The 18,941-nt window shown below is 42.3% G+C and overlaps 1 protein-coding gene across 4 annotated transcripts in view; it reads right to left on the bottom strand.

The window, feature by feature from the left end:
* Positions 1-1,600: 1,600 nt before the first annotated feature.
* TMTC4 (transmembrane O-mannosyltransferase targeting cadherins 4) overlaps positions 1,601-18,941 on the bottom strand; it is an 81,231-nt gene continuing 63,890 nt past the window's right edge. For 3 of the 4 annotated variants that reach the window (XM_067536860.1, XM_067536858.1, XM_067536861.1), the window contains 7 exons: positions 16,040-16,119; positions 15,729-15,836; positions 15,484-15,625; positions 14,561-14,675; positions 11,848-11,960; positions 2,402-2,471; positions 1,601-1,875 (listed from right to left, as the gene is read on the bottom strand). In XM_067536860.1, the coding sequence (XP_067392961.1) occupies positions 1,724-1,875; positions 2,402-2,471; positions 11,848-11,960; positions 14,561-14,675; positions 15,484-15,625; positions 15,729-15,836; positions 16,040-16,119 (780 nt within the window). In that variant the 3' untranslated portion in view covers positions 1,601-1,723. Of the gene's footprint in view, positions 1,876-2,401; positions 2,472-8,949; positions 9,499-11,847; positions 11,961-14,560; positions 14,676-15,483; positions 15,626-15,728; positions 15,837-16,039; positions 16,120-18,941 lie in introns of those variants that run through there. The other variant, XM_067536859.1, reaches the window with a different exon arrangement.

Genomic DNA, 18,941 nt, shown 5'->3' with positions numbered 1-18,941 from the left:
CTTCTACATCTGATGCATATTAGGCTGAATTGTAAAACAGAATAAAAAAAAAATCTATAAAAACTTGCCACTTGTATTTTAGTTCCAAATGTAGCATTCTTCTTCCAAGCAAAATAACGTTTAAAAAGTAAAGTACTGTAGATGTAAAACATTTATGTGGTATACAGATAAGCAAGGTCATGTAATATTCTGTACGATGGCAGACATTTGCCCTACATTTTAAACAGCTTCGTATTAAGAATATTCCAGAACTGCCTGTACGATATTATCACACAAGTTAGAAAAGCTGCAAATATTGCATGAATCAATTTCTTCCTATGGGAAAAAAAATATAGAATACAGGAACATGAAGAGAGAGGTCAAATCTTTCAATACTTATATCCAATAAACTGTTCTTCCAATTTCTTTTTAAAAAGATAATATTGCTGCTTCAGTAAATTTATGTTGAGCTAAGTAAATAACACAAAATAGCATTTGACTCTGCACACAGTGCTGCTAATTAAAAGTTTAAAGGGCAGCATATTCCAAAAGAGGTGCTGTACGAATGGCATACTAAGGTCTCTTGCATCTCTATCATTTTCATATAATATTTCCTCAGTTTATAAATTTAAAAGATGCTTTTTTCTCCTAATTTCCACTTCAGCAGACTCACCCTGAGATCTGAAAGCAAATCTGGGTTTCTTCTGGCTCATGTGTCAGTAGCAAAGGATTCCGCAGGCCAGTTTCTGTGTCAGGTACACATGTGCAAAGGCTTTGTGCTTGGTTCATCCCTGACGCAAGGACTCCACATTGAAGTTTCCTGAACCAATGGCAGCTGCTATGCCCAAGGAGATAGGGATTAACCCATGGCAGAGTAGACTGTTTGCCCCACCATCCTGCCACAAGCGTTAAGGCAACTTTAACCTGCTGCTTGGGGAGTGATTCTAGGGGAGTCCTGCATCAATGCATCTCCTGGACCATAGTAGCCACACACTCACTCCTTAGCCTGTGCTGCCCTCCTGTACCAGTAAACTTTCCTCGGGATCCTTCCACCCTAAGATACCTTGACAGAGGGCAGCATTACATGTGGCCAATAAGCCTATGCTTGTCAAATTATGTTCTCATTTACACCTTTGCCAACCAATTGCCTTTAACGGGTTTGCACTGGCATAAATGAGGACATAATCATTACAATTTTAGGTCTAAATTAACAATTCTGTTAAAGTGCTAGATAGACTGGAATCCATTTCACTCTCTGAAGTGAATAGCTATGACTCTGCATACATGTAGAGATCACATTTTCAACTAGGAAAGTGCCATTTCAGTCATTTTTTGCATTTCAATATTCTATACTGCTACTAAGAGTCACATGAATAAGTCAACTTCATGTGAAAAGGAACTTTGCTATTTACTGATTGTGTTGTGAAGTACAGTTGTGAAACTGCACCATACATTAATTTCACATACCTGTCTGAGTGTATTTAATGGACTTAAAAACAGTCAAATATTTTAAAAAACAAAACCAGAGAAGATACCCAATCCTTGAGCTGAAATTTTAGAATCTACAGTTGAGTCAACTGAAAAAAAAATTTCCAATATAAGACCAAATGAAGCATTTGAGTGTGCATTAGAGGTGTTGTAATTATTATTTTTAAAAACAATGTGACTGAATCAATTACATGGTTAAAAGTAGCCAGGTAACATTAAAGGTATGCAGCATGTGCTGACAGCCTGAAAAGAAACATCAAACATCGCCTTTCTTTTGCAATTGTTCCAGTTTTCTTTTTAAGAGGCTGTAGTTTTCCTTGGTCCCGGGTGCGGCAGGGTCAAGCTTCAGAGAGACTTCATAGTGTTTCTTGGCTAAGTCAAGATTTCCCCAGCGATGGTAAAGCACAGCTGAAACAGCAATGAGGAGTTTTCATTAGCAATATTGTTGAATAATGTGCAATCTTGCCAATCACTTGGAAAACAAAATCAAAGCATTTGGTTCCAATAAAGATTTTTTTTGCTGGCTAGTGGCACAGTAGTAGTTTGTTCTTCTGCCAGCTGCAGGAGTATAGCTGGGGAAAGAACTGGCCATGGAATGATGGAGAAATGAATTATGTCGTGGCCATAAATTACTGTATTGATGTGAGCTCATAGGGGTTTACAAGCATAGCTCAAATGAACCAATTTGCAACCACTGAAGTTCAGCCATCTCTGGACTATGATATGCAGCTTGTTTGATCTATCACACCACATGACAGCTTTTAGTTTTTGATGCCCCGTTTCCTTGTTGATGGCTTTCTAGAAATTAGTCAGAATAGAAATCCACCCAGCAAGAACAAGTCTCAAAACACTGCTTTTTATACACAGTGAACATAAGGGAACAAACAGTGCATTTGATTAAAAAAATTTGCACTTGAGTTAGAACGGTTCTTACCCAGATTACCATGATAACTCGCTGCATTCGGATTGGCTTTAATTGCCTTGAGGAACAAAGCTTCAGATTCCTGAATAATTTGGAAGAAGATATCCACACGATAGGTTACTTTTGTAGTACATACAATGCAGAGTGCACCAAAGACTTTACAAACTGTATTAAAGTTGTAGCCGTATTTTCTCATCTATACAATACATTACCTCCCCACAATGTTATATATAACAGTACCTGCACTTGTTGCTGTCTGGTGATAACAGCCTCCAGAAAATAGAAACTATAAAAGATGGTTACTTACCTTGTAATTGTTTTTCGAGATGTGTTGCTCATGTCCATTCCATTGTAGGTGTGGGCACGCCTCTGGGCTTTTTTCCCTTTAGCAGTACCTGTAGGGCCAGCTCTGGTGCCCCCTGGAGCCCTGTGCACATGCTGCGGTATATGAGGCCCTGCCGGCCCTATGCCCCCTCAGTTCCTTCTTGCCACCAACTCCAACAGCAGGGTCGGGGGTGGATCATGGAATGGACATGAGCAACACATCTCGAAGAACAACAGTTACAAGGTAAGTAACTGTCTTTTCTTCTTCGAGTGCTTGCTCATGTCCATTCCATTATAGGTGACACTCAAGCAATACCTTGGAGGTGGATTGGAGTTATGGATGAGCTGCCTGCAGCACCACTCTGCCGAAGCCCACGTTGTCCCACACCTGCTGGATGATGGTGTTGTGCAGAGGTGGCCAACGGGCGGCTCGCGAGCCGCATGCGTCTCTTTGGTCATACAAATGCGGCTCGCGGCTCTTTGAAATTGACAAGCTTTTCGGTGGAGGGTAAGAGAGAAGGGGAGACTGAAAAGGTAAATGTGGCTCTTTGCGGCTCTTCGTCTCTGACTGGTTGGCCACCCCTGGTGTAGGGGGACATGAAGGTTTGTACAGATGACCAGGTGGCAGTCCTGCAGATGTCTTGCACAGGCACACTCGTTAGGAAGGCTGTAAATGAACCTTGAATTCTGGTTGAGTGGGTTGTAATTATCCCCGGAAGCGGCATCTTCGCTTGCTCATAGCAGAACTTGATGCAGGAAGTTATCCACAATGAGATGGACAGAAAGCCCTTCATCTGATTAGTCACCACGACGAAGAGTTGTGTGGATCTCCGAAACGGCCTTGTGTGCTCGATGTAGAATGCTAACGCCCATCTAACATCTAGCGTGTGCCACCTCCTCTCCTCTGAACCATGCAGTTTGGGGAAAAACACAGGGAGAAAAAAAGTCTTGGTTATAATGAAACTGGGAAACCACCTTAGGCAGGAAGGCCGAGTGCAGCCACAACTGAACCTTGTCTTTATAGAACACAGTATAAGGAGGCTCCGAGGTCAGCAACCCAATCTCGGAGATCCTCCTTGCTGAGGTAATGGCCACCAAGGCAGCCTCCTTCCAAGACAGCAGCAGTGAAGGGCATGAAGCCATGGGCTCAAAGGGGGTCCCTGTGAGCTGCGAGAGGACCAGGTTGAGAGCCCAAGGAGGCACCGGGTCACGGACCTGTGGATAGAGCCTCTCCACTCCTTTCAGGAAACTAATTGTCAGAGTGGGGGAAAACTGATCTTCCCTACAAAGGCTGGTGGAACGCCGATATAGCTGCTAGGTGGACCTTCAGGGAGGCCACGGCTAGCCCCTGGAGTTTTAGGCGCAACAAGTACTCCAGGATCACCTGTATCGGCGACAGCCCAGGCGAAATCCCCTGGGACTCTGCCCAACAGGTAAATAGTTTCCCTTTAACCCGATATGTGACCTGCATGGAAGGTTTCCTGCTACCCAGCAGGATTTGCTGACCTTGTGCCCAACAGGCTTGCTCGTCTGCGCTCAGCCACAAAGGCTCCACGCCATGAGGTATAGGAAGTCCAGGTCCGGGTGCAGTAAGCGACCATGATCCTGGGACAGGAGATCATGCCCTCTCAAGCTCCAGAGATCAATAGGTCCAGCAACGTGCTGAACCAGTGCTGGTGCAGCCAGGTCAGTGCAATTAAGATAACTTCTGCCCTGTCTCTCTTGATTTTCAGCAGGACTTTGTGAAGGAGAGGAATGGGTGGAAACGCGTATATGAAGCTCCCTGACAACTGCAGAAGGAAGGCGTCGGAGAGTGAACTGGCCTCCAGACCGTGGAGGGAGCAGAATTGCAGGCATTTCTTGTTCCATGCTGATGCAAACAGGTGCACCTGGGGACAGCCCCACCATTGGAAAGTCATAGAGACCACACCTGGATGCAGTGACCTGTTGATGTAATACATGGCCACTGTACAGTCCCCCGCCTGTTGATGTAATACATGGCCACTGTACAGTCTGTCAGTACCTGCACCACCTTGCCTGCAATAAAGTGGAAGAACACTCCACATGCTAGTCAAATAGCCCGTACCTCTCTCACGTTGATGTGAATGCACCTCTCCTCCCTCGACCAAACCTCCTCTGTGCCGAGCTTGGTGCTGATATGGGCCCCACACCCTAAGTCCGAGGTGTCTGATATCAGGGTGGCCGAGGGGACTAGCTCTTCGAACGGCACACCCCTCAACATTGCCCGGGGGCTCCACCATCAGTCTAGTGTGGCCAGGATCTGGGGGGAACTGTGACCACCCAATCCAGGGAATGTCTGCTCAGGGCATAAACCGAGGCCAGCCATGACTGAAGTGGTCTGAGTCTTAGGCGAGCCAGCCTCACCACGTAAGTGCAGGTTACCATGTGGCGTAACAGCTGGAGACAGTGCCTGGCTGCTGTCATAGAATCATAGAATATTAGAGTTGGAAGGGACCTCAGGAGGTCATCTAGTCCAACCCCCTGCTCAAAGCAGGACTAACCTCAGCTATATCATCCCAACCAGGGCTTTGTCAAGCCTCAGCTTAAAAACCTCTAAGGATGGAGATTCCACAACCTCCCTAGGTAACCCATTCCAGTGCTTCACCACCCTTCTAGTAAAAAACTTTTTCCTAAAAAGTCATCAGGCAGAGGTGCAGGCGAGCAATGACGGCAGACATCACCTCAAAGCGTGGCTGGGGTAGAAAAGCTCTGGCTTGGGATGTGTGCAGGATGCCCCCGATTAACTCTATCTGCTGCACTGGGGTTAATGTGGACTTCTGCTCATTTATTAGCAGGCCCAGCCAACAGCAGGTGGTGCATGTTAGATCTATACTGTTCTGGACCTGGGCCCTGGATCTGCCCAATTAGCCAGTCATCCACATAGGGAAATATCTGGACCCTTTTGCGCCTCAGGTGCGCCGCCACCACTGCCATACATTTTCTAAACACCCTTGGGGCCGAGGAAAAGCGAAAGGGCAACACTGCGAATTGGTAGTGGGAGCCATCTACCAAGAAATGGAGGAAACGCCTGTGACTGGGGAAGACAGAAATGTGGAAGTATGCATCCTTTAGGTAGAGGGCAGCATACCAGTCTCCTGGATCCACGGAGGGGATGATGAAGGCAAGGGAGACCATGCGAAATATCAGCCTCTTGACATATTTGTTGAGACAATGCAGGTCTAGTATGGATCTTAGACCCCCTTTCGCTTTGGGAATGAGGAAGTACCTCGAGTAAAACCCTTTCCCTTCATATCCGGTGGAACCCCTTCTACGGCTCCCAGGCTGAGAAGGGTCTCTACCTCTTGCATGAGGAGTTGCTCATGAGAGGGGTCCCTGAAGAGGGATGGGGAGGGAGGCTTGTTGGGAGGCGTAGAAGCAAATTGGAGGGCATAGCCTGCTGAAACTACGCTAAAGACCCAGTGATCAGAAGTGACCTTGGCCCATTCGGACAGAAAGGGAGGTAGGCGGTTTAAGAAGAGATGGGAGGGATCCAGGGAACAGGCTGGGATGCCACCCTTGGGCGCACCTTCAAAATGACCTCCTCTGATTACCGGATCACCTAGACAACCCTTGCTGGAGGGCTGAGGAGGACCCTGGCATTGGATGACGTCTCCTAGACCTCCTATTTCTGTCCCTCTGTCTGTAAGGCGTGAACCGCTGTGGCTGGTACCTCTGCTGTTGCTGGCCCTGGGAAAGGAACTGATGTCTAGAGGCCTGGGGCATATACAGACCCAAGGAGTGGAGCGTGGCCCTCGAGTCTTTCAGACCATGAAACTTCGCATTTCTCTGGTCAGAGAACAAGGCCGACCTGTCAAAGAGGATGTCCTGGATGGACTGTTGGACCTCCTGGAACTTCCCCGAGGATTGCAGTCATGAGCACCTGCACATGAACATGGCGGAGGTCATGGCTCTGCCCACCAAGACTGCTGTGTCCAAAGTCACCTGCAGCACTGCCCGGGCCACTGTGACACCCTCCTCCAGGATGGTGCTAAAGTCCAGCGCCTGGTCCTGGGGCAGAGCATCCGCAAAGCGCTTTAACGAGTCCCAGAGATTGAAGTTGAGAGGGGTGGCTGAAAAGGTACTTCAATCCTTTGGCCAGGACATAATATTTTTTCTCAGCCCCCCTTAGAAGTTGGGGCCACTGATGAAGAGTCTGCCACAGGGCCTTCACTATTTTCAACATCCCTTCATGCACATGAAAGGCAGCCCAGGCTGGGGTGGCCATTGCCAGGACAATGCCAACCCCAAGTTGGATGCCACCTTCTTTAGAAGCTCTTGATGCACCATGAAATCATCCAATGGGCAATGAGTATCCCTGGGTTACCACCTTGTCTGGGAAGAGGAGGAGAACTGGAAGGGAGCAGTGGGTTGCGCATCCCGCTGACAAGGAGCCCCAACAGAAGTCCTTTCATGGGGGTCTAAATAGTCGTAAGAGGCCAAATGATAGCCCTTCTCTGGTGCCTGTGGCGTGGACTGCACCCCAGATGACCTGAATGACTGTGGACCTGGACCGACTGGAAATCCCCAGGGTCCCCAATACAGCCACTGGGGTGGCATGTGCGCGGGGCTTCAGAGGCGCCATAGCCAGTCCTACAGGTACTGCTAAAGGGAAAAAAGTTCCGGTAACCGTGCATGGAGATGTGCACACACCTACAATGGAATGGACATGAGAAAGCACTCGAAGAAGAATACTTGCTATGCAGGCACCAATGTTTCATAGGCTATTGCTATTATAGCAAGCAACTAGCAGTACCCACTATGGTTAAGTTTGCAAAGCAGTTTATTTATGTTTTAATAAAATGTTCACATATTCCTAACGTTTCAAAATATTCACCTTTTAGGTAGAAGTTTTCCCTGGTTGTTCTTGACACGAGGTAATAATATATTTCATATTGTTTTTAAGTTCTAAGCAAAAACTTTTGACCTTTTTTTAAGTTACATTCTTCCCACTGTTATAAAATTAACCACATTTTATTAAGACACAGTTACAGCAAACACATCTGAAGCTGAGGTCTGGATATAGTCCACATTGAGGAACAGTACCTCTTTACTTTAAAACATAAAAACTACAAATCACTGAAAAATCACTTCTACAAGTGGCCTCTGAATATTCCCACTTATGGGATGTCCCCCCAGCATTGACAACTTTTTGGAACCTTTTAGGAAAAACAAAGCCGTCTCATGGCACCAAACCTTCAGAGCCAAGATCATAAGAATCTGGTCAATTTCTTAACCACTTCAATTTTTATCTTCCCAAAGCTAGCTGTCAGTGTATACGCCTTTGCTTTGTGTCCACAGAATCTCTCGTTAAAAGTTATCATATTAACTTGTGTTTGTTTGTTTAGGTGTTTTAAAAAGGTAATTTTAGGTAGTTTCTGTGCTGCTGCACATTTTAGCTTCTGGGACAGTCTCCAGCTCAGTTCCTAGGCAAAAGACTTCGAGAAAAATGCCAGCTTTAAGTGGTCTGTTTTGTGCTACCTGAGTCTGTGGGTATGTCCACACAGCAGCTGGGAGGTGCAACTGCCAGTGTGAACTGACAGACGTGCTAGCTCTGCTCAAGTTGGAGCATTCAAAATAGCAGCGTGGCTGCCGCTGCACAGGCAGTGGTTTGGCCTAGCCACAAGACCCCCTAGGTATGTATTTGGCAGCTAACCCAAGCTACCATCTGTGCCACCACAGCCACACTGCAATTCTTTGGTGTTAGCTCAAGCAGCATTCGCATGTGTGTCTACGTCTACCCATGCTGGGAATCGCACCTCCCAACTGCTGTGTAGGCATTCCTTAATGCACACAGTCACTGTCTGATTCACCTCAGGAAAGGCCACTCCCCAGATGATTGTCTAGTGTGCGAGGCCTTTACATTTTAGGTCCAAAAAACAAACACAGGCTGTCCTGTGAAAAAAGTTCTATAAACCACAGCCATGAAGGCATACTATGCCCTTGCATGGGAACAAGCTACTGAACCAGGGTGTCTGAACTCTCTAAAGTGGGCAAAACAGGCCTTTAGTGGCAGGACTGGCACCTCCATCCGTCTCCAAGTTGATTACACATACACACACAGCAAAATCCTCCAAACAAACCAGCCCTAACATCAGGAGCAGGAAAAAAGTAAAAGATTAGTAAAGTTACACTTCCCCAAATATTGGAATCTCTTTGCAGTTTTTGCTGCATTATATAATATTTTGGAGATTTTAGTTAAGATGTAGACTTTCGCTTTTTCCATTGTGAAGATACAGCCATCAGAGTGCACAGATGTGTTGCTGCCAGTTAAGCCAGTCTCACAGTAAATTGTCACCAGCCACACAGTAGGAGCAGAAAACATAGGAACTCATTCCTCCTCTATCCAAGTATTATAGAATACAGTTACTGTGCATGGTGTTCTCCAGAAGACTTAATAAAATACATGTTTGCAGCTGACTCCCATTAACCATATGCCTTCTGGCATAGATTTATTGAAAAGATTTTATTGCCATTGCTTTACTCAGCAGTTAGTAGACAAGAATCAGATGATTAAAGGCAGTTTGAAGAACATCACATTCATACTACCAGAGATGTGGATTAAATATAAATTTCAGTTGGTCTGGATGGCCAAATCTTTAAATTAAGTGTTGTCAGGATACTTGCAGCACTGTGGGTAGCCAAGGTTTTGAAAAAGCATGCTGCATTCCATCTGCTGTCAGAGTTGCAGTACAAAACTGGAGTTTGTTTTTACCTCAAATATGGAGTCCTGTTGAATTAGCCAATGGGGCTAACATCTTGTATTTCTGGAACAAAAACATCGTGCGTATACATATAATAGACGTGTACTTTCAAAGCGTTAGAGATGGCTTCCGAGATCTGTGATTACTTTGTCTATTTCAAACAGGGAGTACATTTAAGGAAGGAAACTAATTTGCTAAAACCAGATCTCAATTAAGAAGTTCTATCTTTCATATGCTTAGGAGTTACATTTCTAACAATAAGTCATCCATTTGGAAAAATGCAAAGTGAATTTGTAACTAAGGGAACGTTACTGCAGTTATATTGAATGAAAACCTAGCTTTCAAGCTTCTGAATCAACAGAATGTTTCAAAAGGACTCTGAATTGAAAAAAATATGCTTAGTGTGCATTTCAAGGGCAGAACTGACACCTTAGCAACTCTTATGCAGGCACATTTATGAGCATATCTATCCATTAAGTGCTGGAAGCCATATCATCTTTCAATCTTTCTCCCCAACACAAATTTCATTCCACATGTCTAGGCACTCAACACATCCTAATCTTGTATCTCAGAAATCTCTTCTAGGAAAAAGATTCATCTCTTTCTCTCTGTCCTTATACCTACAACTCTTGTCCAGGCTCTCATCATCTCCCATCTTTATTCCTGTAATCTACTGCTTCCCTAGCTTTCCTGACACCTACCTTCCTCTCCCCCAGTTCATACAAAATGCAGCTGCTAAGATCATTTTCCTTTCCTATTGAACAAACCACATCAGTCCCCTTCATTGAATCCCTCCACTTGTTCTCCCCCTGCTACATCACCTCAAGTTTAAATGACCTGTTAGTGTCTTTTTATGCCCTGCATAAATCCACACTTCCCCACTGATCACACTGAGCTTCTCATCACATTCTCCTCCACTACCATTTTCTTGTTCCTTCCACTCCATAAATGGTGTCAACCTCAGAGCCCCATTTTCGCGCACAGCCATCTCTGCCATTTGTTCTATGCTACCCCACTGCAAACAATGACTTTCCGGAGCTGGTTATCAAACCTATTCCCTTCTTCTCTTGCAAGTGCTCTCTAAAAGCCCATTTCTTCTGACAACTACAGCAAACTTGCCAGTTAGTCTTGTACTTATTATTCTTTTCTCATTGTAAAAAATGCTTTACTCCATCATACTGTACATTAGCCTTAACAATAACTACATAATCCTACTGGTGTTGCCCCTGTTGTCTCTCATCCATGAGTCATGCCCAAAATTAAACTGTAATCTCCTCAGAGCAGGATTTTGTCTGTTACTGTTTTGAAGGGCAATTAGCACCCTTTGGGACATGGTTAAAATATTATGATACCTTATGATAGACTCTCTTCTGGAGAAAATCAGGGAGTACAAAAACAACCAACTAAAACTGCTGTGGCCATCCAGGTGATAAAGACCCTTATTCAAGATGTGCTCTGGATGTTACCTCAATGCTAGATTATTGCTACAAATAAGGACTTAGGTGCAGCAAACATTGTTTATATGAAGAATCCTAAAAGCTTCCCAGATTATACATCTCTTCCTCTCACATACATTTCGGATGATGAGGATGAACACAGAGGCAGTGAGGACAACTACATTTATTCACAGTAAGTGGCTTATTCTCAGTCAGTGATTCCACAAAAGAAGTCTAACTTTTGGCTCCTTAACAAGCAAACATAACTCAAACACACCTTTGTGCCACATATGCAGAGCTGTGTGCCACTGCTGATCCAGATGCAAAACACTGCACAGATGCATGACTTGACTTTGAGTCCTTGCTCCTAAACTACCCCTTACAGAAAATGAGACCAAATGGAACAGTTAATTGCATTTTTTTCCTCCCTGCCTTTCCATTATGTAGTCTCCTGTTAATGTGTGTTTTATTTCTCCTTCATGCTGTAGCAATGGTGACAAATACCGATGAGAATATTTAATTAAGAGATTAATTCTTTTTACTTCGGGTAGTCACTTACTTTCAGAAACAAACATCTAACCTTTACCAGATGAATTGTGTTTACCTCCTTATTTGCAGAGGTTTTCTTTATGTCCAAATACAAGGACTGGGTTTGTTCTTTCAATCCCATCCTATTTACAGGCTTAACTACCTTATCTGTCTTCTATTTTTCAAAGTATTCACCACAGTGATTGGATGCCCCCAACTATTTAGATTTATTCTTGTGACACAATGGGTGTTAAGAAATCATCATCATCTCTATTTTATTTTTGGGGAACTGAGGCACAGTGAGATTAAGTATCTTGCCCATTGTCACACAGGAGTTCTGTGACATAGCAGGGCACTGACTCCTGATCTGTTGAGTCACAGTCCAGTGCCTTCCTCCCACAGATTTCACTTTTAAATGCAAAAATTCAGATAACTTCCCTTCACATACCTTATATTTCTGTGATTTTCCCAATACATTTGCCAAAGAAAACATAAGAGAATGATCATTAGGTATCAGTTCCAGGGCCTCTCTTCCAACTGCTTCAGCTTGTGCTAAATTGCCTGGGAGTGCATAGCATGAGGAAAGAGAGGGGGGAAAAGAAAAGAAAACTTTTTACATAACTAATATTTTAGCTACTTTCCACACTGTGACCATATGCATATTCTAAATAATGTTGAACACACAAATTACAAAGTGCCTGCTTTTCTTTAGTAAAGACCCATGCTGTGTATTTCCTGCTGACAAAATAAATTTGACAATTTGGCTAAAGTGAGACTTCAAAAACAAACCAAAACACCTTCATGTTTCCAACATATAACACTAATAGAAAGCATGCAGCTGAATTCCTTCCATGTAATGCTTCTGAGTGTTTGGTTTGTAGTATAGACATGTTCATATGACTCTGATCCAACTGAGGAAACACCAATATAATTTAAGGGCTTAATTTTCATCACTTCATTTACTTCAACTCACTTTAATTGTCATAATTTTGATTTGTACAGAGAGGCACATCCAGTGCTACCAGTTTTCCGCACAGTTCATTGCAGATGCAAAATTATGCCTGCAAAATTAGAGGCTCCAAGCAGCAATGTTTTGTGGCTTCATACTGCTTCTAAAATGCAACTAAATTTACTTTTTTTTCTCCCATATACAAATGCATCATTCAAAGCTCCATTGTTTCAGGGCAGATTCTAAAGTGTATAGAGTTTCTAGTAGGTAAAGAGGAAGCAAAAGCATGGATCTGCTTCAAAAGGCTACTAGGCTTTTTAACTGTTGTAGACTATGAAATTCAAGCTAGGCTGGGTCTACTTATAAAATTAAGCTACCAAATATTACTAATAAAATGCATATTGCAAAAGTATGGTGATGGTTGGAAATTCTTTTTGAAAAGAAGTGATTGCTTATTATTGCATCACACGTGCTGTTTTTCTTTAAGCATATCTGGTATTTTATCAGGGTAACTGCCTTTCCTATGATTAATGGCCCCTCTTGACTGACCAGTCTCCCTAATGAAATTATCTTCTGTAATTAACTCATCTATACCTCAATAGCTCTGTATTTTTCAAGGATATCTTATGATCCCCTATTTTCTGATGGGTGCCACCTCAGCTATTATTCAATTTTCATCTCAGCAAACTCCAACCCCCTTTTGTTAGGAAAAGGTGAAACTTTGTGACAAATAAGTGCTGGATTATTGGCTAAATAAAATCCAGACAGCTAACACATTTTGAATTGAGCAAAAACATGTAGGTCTTTCCCCTGTTGTATTTGTTTGGATCTCCTTTGTTCTCTCATGTAATTAATAAAAATACTTTGAAAACACTGAACTTAAGAGTATAAAAAGGGAAGCCATCCCACTAGCAAGTGCATTTCAAGACTGAGAAATCATTCCAGACACAGAACTGTTGTCTCGCCCAGCTGCCTTCTGAGACTACGGATCTAAGCTCTTCGAAAAGTTGTCAAGAATTGAAACCACCGCCTGCATTGGTGAGAAAAATTTCTTTTGCAGCTAGTATATAAACTGGACTTTGGGTTTGGGGGCTCATTTATATGTGTAGTAATTATAGCTTTTCTGTCATTATTGAACGCGTATCATATCAACTCCTGAATGCATTAATATCAGATCCCAGTTAGTCAGGTAACACTGTAAGCATGCACCCTAAGCCACACCAGTCAATATCCATGTTCTATAACTGTAGCTATATCCAGAGATGCCAACACTGTCCCTAAGTTTTCCATAATCCTCCCAATTTGTACATGTAATTATGAATTTACTAATTCAGGTTTAAAACTAATTTTGCTAGCGCGCACACATGAACAAAAATGCGTGTGTCACTTTTACCACCACTCAGGTCCAACAAACATAGCAAACAGTGCTGCATCACAGGGGGCATTCTTCTCCAGCACCTCCATTGCACAAATCATGCACGTACTGTAAGGGTCTCATTGGCGGCAACCTGTGACGATTTTGAATGGGTTCGGGGCGCTGCTGGATTCATCACCCAAGCCACAGGCTGTGTGTTGCATTCTTACTGCCCCATGTGGAGCCTGACTCACTAGGTACCTACAGCACGCCAGCATATGAAGCAGAGTGCAACATACAGCCTGTGGCTTGGACGGTGTGAATCCAGCACCCCAAACTCCATTGACAATTGCTGTGACTTGCTTCCTATCTGACCCTCACTGCAGAGTCTATGGGAGAGGGGAAGGAGGAGCATGAGATGGAACATGACTGAGGAGGGAGAAGAATAGGAGTATCATTCTGAGAAGGAGGTCCACACTTGGAACTGACCAAAATAATTAAGGCTCTAGGTGACATAGGAGGGCAGCTTTCCTAGTGCTGAACCTCCCTTTCTCTCTGTTTGGGCACAATAGGGGAGGAGGACACACGGCAGGCCCTCACCTTCGCCACAGAGAGAGGCGGGGGAGAGATCCTTGTTTCTCTAGGGAAGAAAGAGAGGAAGATTCTGGTTTCTGTGGGATGAGGGGAGCAGAGGGTGGGGAGGGAGGGGGGAGAGGTCCAGATGTCTAATTTTTTTCATAAATATCTCTAAAAGTCTCAGAGCAAGGTTGGCATCTCTGGGCTACCCCTCTATTTATAGCTTCAAGATTTACAAGAACTGTTATGTAAGTAACCATCAAAACCATTAATATACTGCACCTGTATTATCAAGCAGTATAATCATGTTGTTCCAAGCCAAACTATGCTCTGGTTTCAGAACTGTAGCATTCCTCCATGCATTCAATGCATCTATGTGGCGATTCAAATCTGCATACTGAAAGTAAGACAATCCATAGTAATTACATCCTGATTTGCTTTTGTCATACAGTTCATGCAAAAGATGTTAAAGAGATAACCATTTGTCTTGTTCAGCGTTCCCTACGTTCTTTTCACAAAAGAAACAAACACTACTGTATCTAGTATCAGAATATTATCTTATTCATTAGACAGGGATGCATTAAGGAGGGCATAAAGTGTTTAAGAGATGATGGTATTTTAAAATCTTTAGAGATAAAAAGGAATTATGAAAAATTCATCTTTTACTTTTGCTTTTCTTGTATGAATTGTGTATGGTTTTTAGATGTACATGAGACTAGAGGAAAAGGATGGCTATATACATTTTTATTTAAAAGCTAAAGAAAACATTGAACTTTTTTTCTCATTTTTGGTATAGCTGTTACACAACAGGTTGTTGAAATATACTAATATTTTTTAGAACTGAAGCCATTTTGAAGAGTAACTAGTTAATTATCTTCTGGAGGAAAAGGTAGTTTTGTGATGCATAGAAGCTAGATTGTTTTCCCCCATACATATTTATTCTTATGTTTTTAGATGAAAAAGTAATGATGACTCAGGAAGTATGCTTCTTTTTGCATTTTTTGTAGGTAAGAGAGGTAGATTGGGGACTGACAAGAGATGGTCTTAAAAACATGAGCTCACCCTCAATCCACATTCAAGCAAATCTGAGTTACTGTCAGTGTTAAGTGATAAAGCAGAATTTACATTGAAAATCCAGCTATCACACTTTAAATCATTTCTTAATCACATGCACAATTTCATTAAAAAAAAAAAAACCCACTTACCAACCGTCCTAAATTGTAATAACAATCTGGATATTTTTTCCGATGTTTAATTGCAGTCCAGTAGCTTTGTTCCGCGTCTTCAAACCTTCTTAAACTATTCTGTACTATTCCTAGATTCATCCATGCAGCAGCAAAATCAGGCCTAGGCAAATTTTTAAAATACATTTTAGCCTTTGGAATACAAGATCCCATGGTATTGTTTGTGGTCAATTGATGCAACAATGCTTGACATTGTTTTAACGTACTGTATTTGCACAGCTAAGGATAGCAGCCCCTCTGCTTCCTGGAGCTCATTTCTTTCTTTCAAGATATTTCCAAGGTTGTTCATGGCATGTACATATTTGGGGTTCAGCCTAGAATATGAGAGAAATTAGTTACTTGTAGGAAACAAGGCACTGTGGTCATTCCCTTTCCTTTCAGCTAGATGATTAGTTAGGCAACACTGCACCGTTTTGCAGCTGAAATCCCAAAGTCCTCAACATTTTCTCAGTCTTACTATGCCTGAGAAATTAAAGTACTTTTAGAACAGCTTAGTGAAACAATAAATTGGAAATACCTTACAGCTTCCCTGTAGTATTTGATTGCAGCTGTTTGGTTGCCTTTATCAGCCAAGCTTTTGCCAACATTGTAGTGCACCTGGAAATGCAGATCAAAATTTTACCCAAATGTTCCACGCAGACAGATATGTTGTGGGGCCAAGTTGCTAAAGATTCTGGCTGCAAAATTAGTATTCAGGGTCTTTCAGTGCTAAATCTTTTCAGGCTACTTTTTTCTTTTCATGTCATTAAGACTTCTTTTCCCCATGCTAGAAATCAGAATTAGGAAAGATTACAGCTGGTTCCTGAGATATGGACTATCATGAAGAGGTCACAAAAAAAGTCTGAGGAAGAAATGGACAAGTTGGGATAATTCTACCAGCTATGATTAGCAAGTCTCTTTGCTTCCTGATATTGTAATTAGGGATGTAAAATACTTAACAGTTAACCGTTAAGTATTAGTCTTACCGTTAAGACTAATACTTATTGGTTAACCAGTGGTGCAGGCTCTTCATCTCCATGGTGACTGTGTTGGGCCATGGCGGAGGCAGCTGCACTACTGTTGCCCCGGAAGACCGAGGCCCTGGTACAGGCACTGCACTGGGACCATGGCTCTAAGATGGGGAGCTGGGCTGGGGATGCTACCTAAGGGCTGAGGGGAGGGGGCGGGGTGTTTGTGTGTGGGGGGGAACACAAAATTATATCAGGTAAATCGTCAACCAATATCAATTTAATAGTTTAAATGGTTACCTTTTGTAACTGATATTTACATCCCTAATTGTAATCAAGTCACACCACTTTCTGTGAGATTATCCCATTTAGGATGGGGAAAAATAGAGGTACATTAATGTGAACATATTTTCAAGCCTGATTAACAACTTAAATTGTACCATGTAGACATGGCCCATTTTAAAGGGCAGTGAGAACAGCAACAGGCTCTCAGGCACAAACAGACATTTATGAAGTGCAGCTTACTTCTTCCAGGTAGCCAGCCAGTCAGATCCACTGGCCATTGCACAAGGGACCCCTGGCCACCCTTGTGTACCCCCAGAGGAGTAAGAACAAAGTAATCTCTTCTTCCTCTGAGCACAAGAGTTGCAATTGTGTTTGGTCCCTAATGTTCACTGCTCAAGGGAAGCTCCTGATACCATCCCCCTCCCACAACCCTACTGTGCACTTGGGTGAAAGGTTAGATTTTTCCTGTCAATAATTAGATAAACTATAATATTTTAAATTCTGCCTTCAGAAACAAAACTGCCTTCAATGAGAATAGTGCATGTGTGCTCCAGAAGAGTATTTTATAATCTGTTTAAACACGTAAGACCTGATGTAACATTTCATTATCAAAACAGTATTAAAGCAAGCTGTTAACGGGAAATGACCTATTATATTATGCCCACACACTCTTTTACCAGTCTTAACAGGTAATTTTCTTATATTAATAGCTCTAAGAGAAACATTCCTTATGGCTGTGTAACTACACAGCGTTCTCTAAGAGCTGGGTGATTAGAAAAACGTAGTCTAAAAATGCACTGGAATATTTTAGAGATACAATAGGATACAGCCTCATCTGATATAAGCCTGTATGGCTACACTGAAGCTAATAAAGCTACTCCAATGTGTACTGGCCCCGTATATTTGTCTTTACATAATATAGTAGTGGGATTAGGAAATCAATACAAATAATTAGCAAGCAGGCAATGTAACTGCTGAATACTATACTAAGATAGATTCACACACAATGTTTGAAGCATGGTGCTTCAGAGAGAAACACTGTTATTCCCCTACTCAGGAGCAATGTTTTTTCAGCTGGGGCAATAAGTGGCAGCAATATGACAATTTTCTTTAAAAAAAAAATTCACACCTCCTTCAATTGGAACGCTGGTTGTATGGTATATTACATGTTATTCCCTCTCCTACAAAGCACTGTCTGCTCATGAGTACTATCATCTTTCCTTTCAGTTGTGAAAGAAAACCAATGATCAACTCTGATATTCAAGGGAACACTTTATTTATATTCTATATAGATAAAGTCTGCAATGCTTTCACCTTCTTCTAGGCTGTTTTTGGACTACCCTGTAAACAAATATGAATATAAAGAAGGAGACAGCTGAAATCAGAGTGCAAAATTTTAGGGTCATGGTGGATAAATCAGCTAAAGATGAATTCCCAGTATGACAATGTAGTCAAAATGCACAAATGGGAATCTCCAGTAGGATTAGAGAGGTTATTTTACTTCTGTATTTGGCACTGTGGCAACTGCTGCTGGAATGTTGTGTCCAGTTCTGGTTTCCAAAATTCAAGAAGAGAGTTCAGAGAAGAGACTTGAGAATGATTAAAGGATTAGAAAACATGCCTTATAGTGATCAACTGAAGGAGCTCACTCTATTTAGCTTAACAAAGAGAAGGTTAAAGGGTTTTGATCACAGTCTGCAAGTACCTACATGGGAAATAAAAATTGACAATGGATTCTTCATTCTAGCAGACAAAGATATGTATAACAAGAGCCAATGGCTGGAAGTTGAAGCTAGACAAATTTATACTGGAAATAATTCATAAATATACAAGTGAGACTAATTAGCCATTGGAACAATTTATCATGGGTTGTTGTGGATTCTCCATCACTGGAAATTTTTAATTCAGGACTGGATGTTTTCTAAACGGCATGCTCTAATTCAAAAGAAATTATTTTAGGAAAATTCTATGGTCTGCATTATACAGGAAGTTGGATTAGATGATCACACTCAGAGCCGTATTATCCATTAGGCACAATAGGCACAGTGCCTAGGGCCTACGAAACCTGCAGGGTCTACAAAACATTTTGTGAACTAAAATAAAATGTATCCAAAAATTTGAAAAGCAAACGATAAAATCAAAATTAATATCTTAAATTAAATATATTTATCTAAGGTACAAATTACT

Source organism: Emydura macquarii, unplaced genomic scaffold, assembly GCF_026122565.2.
Source record: "Emydura macquarii macquarii isolate MOO-44397 ecotype Brisbane River unplaced genomic scaffold, CSIRO-AGI_Emac_v2 contig_3671, whole genome shotgun sequence".
Lineage (NCBI taxonomy): Eukaryota > Metazoa > Chordata > Testudines > Chelidae > Emydura > Emydura macquarii.
This window is presented reverse-complemented; position numbering and strand designations above follow the sequence as displayed.